The following is a 12,192-nucleotide window of genomic DNA, read 5'->3' as shown; positions in this document are numbered from 1 at the left end:
AAAAGCTAGACAGTTGACAAACAAGCACATGGAAAGATGCCCAGCATCATTGGTCCTTGGGGACAGGCACATCAGGCACAGTGAGATACTGCTACATACACACACACACACACACCAGAAAAGCAAAGCTTAAAAGGACGGACAACACTAAATATGGGCAAGTGTATGGAGCAGCTGGAAGCCTCATACGCTCTTGGTAGGAATGAAAAATAATGCAGGACTTTACCGAACTAGAGAAACGATTTCTTTAAAAAGTTAAACATACACTGAATGTTGTTGTTGTGTGCCATTAAGCCAGTCAGACTCATAGCGACCCCATGTGACAGACTATAACTGCCCATAGGGTTTCCCAGGCTGTAGTCTTTACGGGAGCAGATCACTGGGTCTTTCCTTCCACGGAGCCACTGGGTTTGAACTACCTACCTTTCTGTTAGCAGGTGAACACTTAACCATTGCACCACCAGGGCTTCTTGTATTGAATGTCCAACCCAACAATTCCACTCCTCAGTGTCTCCCAAGAGAAATGAAAACATGCTTCAAAGATTTGAACATGAATGTTCATGAGCTTTATACATAAGAGCCAAACACTGGAAACTCAGATGCCCAACTGGTGAGTGAATGAGCAAACTGGGACATCCACATAATGGAATACTTGTTTAGTGCTATTTAGTCATTTCCAACTCACAGTGACCCTGTGTACAACAGAAAGAAACCCTGCCCGGTCCTGCCCACCCTCACACTCCTTGCTATGCTTGAGCCCATCGTTGCAGCCACTGTCTGAGTCCATCTCGTGGAGGGGCTTCCTGTTTTTCACTGACCCTCTACTTTACCAAGTGTGATACCATCCGTCTCTAGGGACTGGTCCCTCCTGATAACGTGGCCAAAGTACCTGAGATGAAGTCTCACCATCCTCTCTTCTGAGGAGCATTCTGGTTAGCCTGCTACTAAGACAGATTTGTTCATTTATCTGGCAGTCTGTGGTACATTCTGTATCCTTCTCCAATACCATAATTCAAAGGCATTAATTCTCCTTTGATCTTCCTTATTCATTGTCCAGCTTTTGCATGCACATGAGGCTATTGAAAATCCCATGGCTTGGGTCAGGCACACCTTAATCCTCAAAGTGGCATCTTTGTCTTTAACACTTTAAAGAGGGCTTTTGCGGCAGATTTGCCCAGTGTAGTCCATCGTCAGATTTCTTGACTGTTGCTTCCAAGGAACAATCTATCGATGCACACAACGACATAGTGGATTTAAAAACATCATGCTGTGTGAAAGAATAGGCAAAGAGACTACACCGTACTTGATTCTATTTATGTGAAATTCTAGAAAGGATACAACTGTACTGACATAGACAGCAGACGAGTAGTTGGCTGGGGGTGGGGAGGGGGCAAGAGTAGAGGTGAGAAATGACTATAGCAGAGCAAGATGGAAGTACCCAGGATGATAGAATTGCACTTAAACTTGATTGTGATGTTGCTTGCTGCCAAAGGGGCAAGGAGGCTGCAGCTTCTGACCTCCTCTAACCCCACAAGAGGAAGACAGAATCACTATCAGTAGCCCAAGGCCTATTCCTGCAAAGCCAGACATGCTGCCTCCCTCCAGGCCTTTCACCAACCATTCCTTCCGCAGCACCCACCACCTCTCTGCTGGGTTCGATAATTCACTGCAGTGGCCACACAGAACTCACAGGTTGTGGGGTTTATTAGGGAAGGAACAGGCTACAACTCAAGTTCAGAAATGCACTCAGTCTCTCTCAGCCGACAGTCTCTCTCAGTCTCTCTCCCAGCAGTGCATATCTCTCAGTGTCCCTCTCAGCAGTATGTGTCTCTCACATCTCTCTCAGCAGTGCGTGTCTCTCATGTCTCTGAGCTGGCAGTGTGAGATTTCTTCTGCCTGCAGGAGGGCTCCTTTTGAGCCTGGCAGAGTGGCCAAACTAACCAATCCCAACATCAGAATTCTATACACCTGAGAGAAAGCGAACTTCCCAGAAAAATACTTTGTGCTGCTCCCAACAGAAATAGCCCAGGTGGATAACTTTAACAATCAGAGCTACTCAGTTGCTCACAGAAAATGCCACCATGGAGTTTTCAAAGACTTGTGGCTAGAAAAGCCACACTATGTAATTTAATTTACTACACTGCACTTGCACAACTCTGTAAATTTACCAAAACTCATCAGTCAGTACACTTCAAGTCACTGGATTTTACAGTATGTTAAAATGATAGCTTGATGAAGTTGTAAGGGAGGAAAAAAGAGAGGTGAAACTGTTTAGCAGTGTGAAAACGTTTTAAACTTAAATGGCTCAAAAGAAGTGTGTGCAGATGTTGTTGTTAGTTGCCACTGACCCCATGTGTGACAGAGTAGAACTGCCCCATAGGGTTTTCTTGGCTGAAATCTTTATGGAAGCAGATGTCCAGGCCTTCCTTCTGCAGTACTTTTGGGTGGGTTTGAACCACCAGCCCTTAGGTTAGTGGTAACTTTGAGGTTGGTAGTGGAGCAGAAACTGTGCTACCTTTTCTGTAAACTCTGTTCAGTAGTTGTTTTATTGTTGTTGTTAGGAGCCGTGGAGTCAGACCCAACTCATAGCGACCCCTCCTTGGGTTTTCGAGGCAGTATCACTATGGAAGTAGATTGGCCCATCTTCTTTCCAAGGAGTGGCTAAGGGGTTTGAACCATCAGCCTTCTGGTTAGCAGTCAAGTGCCTTAGGCACTATGCCACCAGAGCTCCCCTATTCAGTAGTAGAGGATAGCTAATAAAAATGACACAATCTAGACACTCCTAAAGTATCCGAAGACATCTGTCATAAAAAAGTCATACCCATCACAGTGAGACCTGATCATGCCCATTGAATCTGAAGGAATATAGTGCTTTAAAACAATTAAAAAGAACACTCAGCTAGCACACTGTCATCCATAGAACAGTGGGCTCTGGGACAAGCAGAGCCCTGGAGTTGGAGAGGGCAGGGCCGGCCCAGGGCTGGGCCTGTGTGATAAGGACCAGCTATGTGGAAGATCTGGGGACTGGGAGGAGAACACTGAGCCCCAGAGGAATGACTCCAGTGAGGGACTCTGGAAGTAGACCACTGCCTCCCAGACCTGGGAACCTGGGGTTGGGAGGTGGGGCTGGCTGTCCCCAGACCAGGATCAGAGATGTCAATTTGAGGAATAATGATGCTAAAGGGATTCTTTCCTTGTATAGTGAAGGGCTTCCCTGGGGGCTGCAAATGTGAACACACTCTACTGCTAACCAAAAGGTTGGAGAGGAGTCCACCCAGCAGTGCCTTGGAAGAAAGGCCTGGCAATCTACTTCTGAAAAATCAGCCACTGAAACCCTATGAAACCCAGTTCTATTCAGAAACACATGAGGGCGCCATGTGTGATGTGTTGAGTTGACTCAGCAGCAGCTGGTCTCTGCCCTGTCATGTGTGTGACTCTCTGAGCAGCATTTCATCCAGTTTTCCACTGTAACTCACTGCCATCGAGTCAATTCCAACTCACAGCAACCCTACAGGACAGAGTAGAACTGCTCCATAGGGTTTCCAAGGTCATCTTTACAGAAGGAGACTGCCTAATCTTTCCCACATGGAGCGCCCAGTGGGTTCAAACCACTGACCTTTGGTTTAGCAGCTGAGTGCTTTAACCACTGTACCACCATGGCTCCTTTCCCATTGCAGATTGGTTGGTTTTTCTCTGTAGTCCTGGCTTAGGCCTTTGCCCTCCCTGGCCCCTTCAGCAGAGCCCATGAGTGTTTCCCTGTGGGTCTCCTGGGCAGGTGGGCGAGGGGGCCACTGCTCCCTGTGGCACAGTTGGCCCGCTCTCTCCTTGACGACATGCAGTGAGCATGTTTGCTTGTGAATGAGCAGCCACCCCAGCTAGAATGTCAGTGAACGAGCTCTGGAAGGCAGCTGCCTTTCCAGTTCCCTTTGTGTATTTAACTGACCACCCTGTGTCATCCCAGAAGCTTGTAGGGACACGGGGCAAACCAAGGCATGCTTCCCCCATGCTTTCTGGGGCCTGCTTCCAACGTGCCCAATGGGCTTCCATCACTGCATTAGCAGTCACCATTTACTTTATTCTTGAAAGTACAGGAAAGGGATATATACACAGACACGCTGGCACAGCTGCACACATACAGTGTAGATACAGGCAACACACTCATCCGTGCACATCTAGCACCAATACATGCATCCATAACAAACAGCTACACACAGTACACGTATACACAGCACAGACATCTGTGCGTATACACCATCCACACATCCACAACTCACATGTACACAATGTGGGCACGCACACACAAGGTTCAGACATACATAACACAGACACACATACACAGCATAGATACATCGGCACATATCATACACACATAAACACATAGCACACAACATGCACACAACATACCAGATTCACCTGTGCGCATACCCCATACAGGCACTCATGTACACTCATTGACATCATTGGCCCGTAATTGAGCGCTTAACCATTTGCGCCATCCAGGGACTCCAAATAGTGACACAGCTTCCTCCCCACACGACACTCTGAAGAAGTATCACGTGGTGGGCTGAGTCCCTGCAGTGGAAGGAAGGTCCAATGTCATGTCCACAGTAGTAGGAAGGTGAGGCAAGTGTCGCGGGTGGCATGCTTCCCATGCGAGGTCAGTGAGGTGGGGTCACACCAAGAATACAGAGCGGGATTTGCCAGCACTCTAGAAAGTAAATTGCCTCCCAGTGGCCTCAGCTGGGCCTTGGTGCCATGGCTCCTTTGCTGTACTTCCTCGCTAGCTGGAAGGTACAGTGTTGGTGAGACAGGGAGGAGAGTACCGCAGGAAAAGGCACCAAGCAGCTGCTGGAAGCACTAGCAGGAGACTCCTGTACACCAGGTGTCATGGGAAGGTCCAGTCTGGCCTGGGAGCAAACATGTTACATTTCCCCTCGGCCCTTGGGCTTTTGCCTCCTGAGTCTGTTTGCTGAGAAGTTAACAGTGCAACCCTCACCTACAAAGAAAGAGTGGGAAGAAGCAGGCTGTCTGGAAAGGAGTTGCAGGTGAATTTGTAGCAGCTGTGACAGCTGTTAGCCACAAGCTAGGACACATATAAACATGTCTGTGAACGTGCATGTGTAGAGTTGTCAGATGTGATCTATATACGTGCCTGTAACCACACGCAAGTGGACGTATGACGTGGCTCGGAGGTGGAGAGACGAGTGCACCACCGCAGCTCTCAGAAGAAGGAGGCTTTGTGTTTCTCCTTTTCTCACAATGTGCTACTGAGTTGAGAGGTTTTATTCACATCCTGGTTTGCAGCCCACCTGAGGAAGTTTATAGTGGCTTCTCATGAGCCACATAAAAGTATCGTTGCCACTTGTGTTTCTGAATATAGTGATATATGACAACTTTCACAGACATATTGTTTCTGAAGATTTTGTGCAGCCATTTTGGCCCCCCAAAATGGAGTTTGTATGTACGTGTATGTGTGTGCATCTCGTGTGTGTGTGTACCTCAGTTCCCTGGACTCAGCTGATTCCTATGCTCATGTGGAGCCCGGTGTCATCTAATGTGTGTTTGGATACATTACCTGTGTTAAGAATCGTGGTGGGGAGAGGTGTGGGCAAATGGACAGGGATTTAATAACTTAAAGCTAAATAAAGGGGATTTTCAAGTCACCTTGCTGGGCCTCCAGTCCCTGAGTGGTACAAACACTGCTAACTGGAAGGTTGGCAGTTTGAGTCTACCAGGGGCACCTCGGAAGAGAGGCCTGGTGAAATAGTTCTAAGCATCCATCCATCGGAAAGCCCTACGGAGCACAGGCTCTCCCCGCACACGCAGGGGCGCCAGGAGCCAGAGCTGACGTCACAGCACTTGGTTTTCTAACTGGTTGCTGGGTCTGATAACTGGGAGGAGAGCTGTGAATGGGAATCATTTGCTAATGTTGCTGTCTTTCCTGCAGACCAGCCAGCGTGCAATGTTGGGGCGATAGTCCAGGAGGAGGCGGGGACCCACCACACCTGCGGACGCAGGACCAGCCTCCACTCTCCACGGGCAGCGCTCACGCCCAAGAGGCCCCAGAGCTGCCCCAGAAAGGCCGGAGCCGAGCAGAGACGCTGCCTCGCGATTATCGATACTCTGAGGAGAACAGCCCGGCAGAACTGCTCCCACAACTCTGCTTGCGCCCCCCGGCCTCGAGCGCCCCCTCTCCCCTGCCCGGGCGAGGTGGGGACACCTGGCTGGCGAGCACTGCACCCCTCCCCAAGCAGCTGGTCCCACAGAGGCCTCTGCCACCCAAGCGCGAGCCTGGAAGGTCGCGGGACCTGGACGGAGCAACCTCAGGGGCTGCGGCTGTGGGTGCTGCTCCTACAGACGACCTGCCGGCCACCCCCCTGGATGTGTGTGTGAGCCAACCACCCCTCTGTCAGACCCCACCTGCCGTCAGTGAGCCCCAAGACTCCCCGCAGGCTGCCCCCTGTGAACGTGACCGCCAGCATGTAGATGAGGACCCGCCCAAGCCCCGGCACCTGCAGAGAGCCACCATGGAGACCTCCCGCTCCCCTTCCCCCCAGTTTGCACCCCAGAAGCTGACCGACAAGCCCCCCCTGCTCATCCAGGATGAGAGCTCGACAAGGTAGTATCCTGGGCCCAGTGCCCACACCCTCTTCCCACAGAAGGCGGCCTCCTTGCTGCCGCAGGTTTATCGCGCATCATCGCATGGTCGTGTTTGACGAGCGCCTTGCTTCCTATCGGAATATTTGGTCTTAAAGGTGGTCCTGGTGAATCACTCCAAGGAAGGGAAACTATGGCTATAATCATCTCTGGATTTTTAATGGATCAGGGGCTGCCCTTCCCCACAGGGAGCAGAAGGGGTGTGACATTAATGGGCATGGTCCCGCCCTCTCCACTCCATCCGAGCCATCTTTTCTATCTGTCTCTGCAGATGATTGTCGTTAGTGGCTGTGGAGTTGGCCTCACCGTGATGCCATGTGTAACTCAACAAAATGCACTACCCCCATGATCGCCTGGGGATCAAACCATTGTGATTGATAACCCACTGCCATTGAGTCGATTCTGACTTGTAGTGGGTTTCTAAATCTGTAGATCTACGGAGGTAGATTGCCTCATCTTCCTCCCGTGGAGCGGCTGGTGGATTTGAACCACCCACTTTCTGGTTAGCAGCCACATGCCTTACCCACTGTGCCATCAGAGCTCCTATTGTGATTGATAGGTAGGGTTTTCATTGGCTAAATTTTGGAAGTCTGTTGCCAGGTCTTTCTTCCTAGTCTGTCATAGTCTGGACACTCAGCTAAAATCTTTTTTGTTTTTCCTTTCTTATTTATTTTATTTCATTTTATTTTTTTACCTTTTCCTTCACCCAAATCAATATGTATCTCCCCTCTAATCGGCTTTCATAAAGATGGCAGCCTTGGAAACCCAATGGGGCAGTTCTCTTTGCCCTCTAGGGGTGCTGTAAGTTGGAATTGACTTGATGGCAGAGGATTTGGTTTGGTAAAGTCTGGGTTTTGTGTTTATTTTGAATGAAAGGGTTCTTAAACTATTCGCTGTAGAAGTCTTAGCCTTTTACAAGGAGAGAGGCTCCTTGTGCTTCATCATGGCCAAGGTTAGGTGTTTTTTGGAAGTCTGTGTTAATTGTAGAGGCTTGTTGTTATTGTTTTATTTCTTTTCAGATGTTCTTCACTGAGAACCCACTTTTTCCATTAACGGGGAAGATGGAACTCAGGCTGACTTACAAGTCAGTAAGAGGTGACCAGGGTCTCTAAGGGCAGACACTGTGACCAAAGTGGATTTTTTGGTTTGTTTTTGCTTAAATAAGATGTGAGGGTTTTCTTTCTTAAATTGAACATATCTATGCTATATCTCTTGACGGCATATAACAACGACAACAACAAATGCTGTATCTTCCAGAGTTAGGCTTTCATTTATTCATGAGGAAGGACTATCTATGAACACCTCGATAAAATATATCTACTCTTACTGGTTTTTGCAGGAGGAAGGGAACCAAAATCAAAAATACCAAATCACCAAGTTGATTCTCACCCACAGCGCCCCTAGAGGACAGAGTGGAACTGCCCCAGAGGGTTTCCAAGGCAATGATTTTGATAGAGAAGAGCCCTGGTGGTTAAGCGTTCAGCTGCTAACCAGAAGGTCAGCAGTTTGAGCCCACCAGTGGCTCCATGGAAGAAAAGACTACCGATCTGCTCTCCTAAAGATTGCAGTGTAGGAAACCCTATGGGGCAGTTCCACTCTGTCCTATGTGGAGAGTCTCTACGAGATGGTGATGAGATTGGGTTTTGGGGTAATCTTTACTAAAGCAGACTGCTACATCTTTCTCCAGCAGAGTCACTGGTAGAGTCAGACCACCCACCTTTGGTTAGCAGCTGAGTGCTTAACCACTGTGCCACCAGGGCTCCTTCAGGGAAAAAAAAATACAAAATAATCTCATTTTGACCCACAGATTATACCCTTAGGAACAGGAAAGAATCATTCCCCAGCCACCAGTTAAAGGGAGCATAGCAACATTGAATTTGGGACACAGTAACTTCCCTTGTAAGGAGCTTTGGTGGTACAGTGCCTAAGGCATTTGACTGCTAACCAGAAGGTTGGTGGTTCGAACCTACCAGCTGCTCCATGGAAGGAAAATGGGGCAATCTACTTCAGTAAAGATTTTCTACCTCAGAAACCCAGCGGGGGGTCACTGTGAGTCAGAATCTACTTGATGGCAGTGAGTTTGGTTTGGTTTGGTTTGAGCTTCCCTTATGCTATAGAAAGTTCGGTCCATGGTGTACCACTACAGATGTGGGTTCAGCTGCATGGGTTAGAGACAAGCCCTGGTGTTTGGTTTTGTGATTGTTGGTTGTTTTGTTTGTTTTCCTCCTTCTGAATATGCAGTATATGTGCATGGGCAGCGGCAGACTGCTGTGTGTGTCCGACGATTTTAAAAAGACTTGAAAATGGTTGAGTCCTCACGGAACTCGCCAACATTCGCTGCCCCCCCCCCAGACGTACGTAGCTTAGAACGCTGGGGACTCAGCTGTCACAGAAGGAACCTCTTTGGGCACTTCCTTGCCATCCTCTCCTCCTCCTCCCTATCTCTTCTGCTCCTTTCACAAAGAAGCTTCAAAAAAAGGAAATTGTGTTACTCCGTGAGTCACTTGAGGTGACCCAAAACCAGAGTCCCCTGTTTGCTGCTGAGATGCTTATCTCACTGGTGTGAAAAAACTGTAAGGGTTAAGTGTAGGGAGTGAGGGCTGGGAGGGGAGGTGGAGGGTTGGAATTTGGTAGGCGGGGTGGAAGGCTGGGAGGCAGAGTGAAGTGGAGAGGTGGGGTGGGAAGCTGGAAGGCAAAGTAGAGGTTGGGATTTGGGAAGTTTGGAGTAGGGAGGTGAGGTGAAGAGCTGGGATTTGGGAAGTAGAGTGAGGGCAGGGATTTGGGAGGTGGGGGTGGAAGGCTGGGATTTGGGAAGTGGAGTGAGGGCTGGGTGGCAAGGAACAGGCTGGTGGGCTGGGAGGTGGATGGGAGGTGGACTACAGCTTGGGGGTGAGGTACGGGTTGCAAGGGGGCATGTGAGCCAGCTTCTGATGGGACAGGGGTGGAGCTTGGTGTCAGGTTAAAGCATGTGCAGTCTTCCTGGGAGAGGACAATATCAGCGTCCCTGAGGTCGAGCTCAGGATCTGCACGGGACTCATACTAGACTCAACTGGTAATCCTGTGAAAACTGCCCATCTATCGCAGGTTTCCCTACAAAAGAAAACTGAGTGGGGTTTCTAAGTTTCTGTGTTTGGAAAATCAAACCATTCTCACATAGCTCACCAGACTCCCCCAGATGGCATCCCCAGAACTCCTGGTGGGCTATGGGATGCCGTATGCCAACAGAAAGGCCCTGAGCCGGCTGATGGCAGGAGACGGACTTAGGGTCAGGGAACGTCCTGAGCTCGGCCATGCGACCGTGGCCACCCTGCCAGCTCTGGCGCGTGGGGCTTTTTGAGTCAGGTTTCCCCTGGCATGCCAGAGCGTTGTCCAGGGTGCACGTGGCCTTTTGCCACTTGTTCTCCTTCCAGAATCGAGCGGGTGATGGACAACAACACAACAGTGAAGATGGTGCCCATCAAGATCGTGCACTCGGAGAGCCAGCCCGAGAAGGCGAGCCGCCAGGGCCTGGCCCGCCTTGCCGAGCCGCCCACCCTGCCCAGTGGGCTGGAGTGTGACCAGATCAAGTCGCTGAGCACCTCGAGCCACTCCTACTCCCGCTTCTGCGTGTACACGCGGCAGGGTGCCGAGCCTGGGGAGCCGCCCCGCACCCGGCCAGCTGAGCCCGAGTCCCCCAGTGCCCAGGCGCCCCCTGCCAAGGATCGCTGTGCCTCCCCGGCAGGGCTCAGCTATGGGAAGGCCAAAGAGAAGACGGTGGAGGAGCTCAAGTCCGAGGAGCTGGCACGTGAGATTGTGGGCAAGGACCGGTCCCTAGCTGACGTCCTGGACCCCAGTGTGAAGATCAAGACCACCATGGACCTGATGGGGGACATCTTCCCCAAGGACGAGCATCTCCTGGAGGAGGCGCAGCAGCGGAGGAAGCTGCTCCCCAAAGGCCCCTCCCCACGGACTGCAGAACGCAAGTGAGTAATACGCAGTTACCCCCCCCCCCCCCCCCGCCCCGCTCAGTTTGACCCTTGTCATCCTGTTTGGTGACTCATAGGCGTAAATGGGGTGGGGAGGTGGCAAGGGCTCATCTTCCAGGATTGCTTTTGGGGACACAGATTATATTCAGGAGGGTCGTTGTGCTGGTCAGCGCTTCCTGGCTTGCTTGTAAGGCTCTCCAAAGAGACACTGAGGGCTAGAGGCACCCTGGCTGGTGTCCTCTCTGGATGTGATGATGTGGGGACCTGAGAAAGGTATGAAAATGACCACTCCAGTCTACTCCCCAGTCCCTAGCTTTCTTGGCTTGGGCATTGGATTTCGAATAATACCTACAGGTCTCCTTTTAGTAAGACAGTAGCTCTTACTGGGGGGGTGACTGTGCCCCTAGGGGACATTTGGCAGTTATCTGGAGTCCTTTTTGGTTGTGAGAACTTGGGGTGGGGGGTTGGGCCGCTAACGTCTAGTGGGTCCAATTCAGGGATGCTTGGTCCCAGATGTCAAGCATGTCTACATGGAGTTACTGTGACTTGCTGCTGAGTTGATTTTTTTTTTTTTAATTGTGATTTGGGTGAAGATTTACAGAGCAAATTCATTTTCCATACAGCAGTTCACATATACTTTGTCTCATGTCTTTGACCACAGTTTACCAGAATACAACAGCTCCCCTCCCACTTCCTCCCCATAGTTACCCCTTCCCAGTGTCCATCCCTCCATACTCTCCTGCCCCCTGAGTGTCTCCCTGTGCATAAGCAGCCCTTCCTTCTCCCATGATTGTTCTGCTGAGTCGATTCTAAGTCATGGCGACCCCATGGATGCAGAGTAGAACTGTGCTCCGTCGAATTGTCAACAGTGTGACCTTTGGGAAGCAGATGGCCAGGCGTTACTTCTGAGGCACCACCGGATGACTCTAAACCTCCAACCTCTTGGCTAGTCATTGAGCACTTAATCATTTGCGTCATTTAGGGACTCCACCAGGGGATCCCCATCATCCTTGGTGAAGGCTTGGTTAAGTCTATGTGCTTTTTAGAGAGTTGTTTACTTCGTTATTTATAGATGAGTGGCTAAATTGTTTTTTTGTTAGTTTTGTAAATAGCACTTTGATGCCTTTCTCGTTCACCAGTATGACTGCAAAGGTGCATGAGGTTCCATCTTTCCTGTTGGGCATTGTCACCATACATGTCATTGCCAATGGGTCAGAGAGGCAAAGAGATGCAGCAGGAAAGGAGAACTAGGACAAAACAGACCAAAGCAATAGGGACTGAGGTAGAAACATGAGGGAGCCACTATCAGGACATGGGTCCCACTGGCACTGTCTCACACACTGTAACTGTGCCCCAGTGAAGACAGTGTGCACCCTTACCTCCACAGTGAAGAGTGCTAAACACACCTGCTTGATCCAGTGTTTTGCCCTTTCTTAAAGCTACATTCCCTAGACTTTATCCATTTGCTAATCTTTGAAGACTTGCAAAAGCAAGAGATTACTAAAAAGACAAGACAAGAAAAGAAGACCAAAGTGTAAGACAGAAGAGACTCTGAACCTTGCCCTTGAGC

At 50.0% G+C, this 12,192-nt stretch overlaps 1 protein-coding gene across 1 annotated transcript in view; it reads left to right on the top strand.

The window, feature by feature from the left end:
• LOC103210247 (protein Shroom2-like) overlaps positions 1–12,192 on the top strand; it is a 174,530-nt gene that overhangs the window by 152,851 nt on the left and 9,487 nt on the right. The window contains exons 10-11 of the mRNA XM_042783015.1: positions 6,442–6,619; positions 10,068–10,619. Coding sequence (XP_042638949.1) covers positions 6,442–6,619; positions 10,068–10,619 — 730 coding nt within the window. The remainder of the gene's footprint in view (positions 1–6,441; positions 6,620–10,067; positions 10,620–12,192) is intronic.

The sequence above is a fragment of the Orycteropus afer genome, unplaced genomic scaffold (assembly GCF_000298275.1).
Source record: "Orycteropus afer afer isolate SDZICR_OR568_19922 unplaced genomic scaffold, OryAfe1.0 scaffold00577, whole genome shotgun sequence".
In the NCBI taxonomy this organism is placed as follows: Eukaryota; Metazoa; Chordata; class Mammalia; order Tubulidentata; family Orycteropodidae; genus Orycteropus; species Orycteropus afer.
This window is presented reverse-complemented; position numbering and strand designations above follow the sequence as displayed.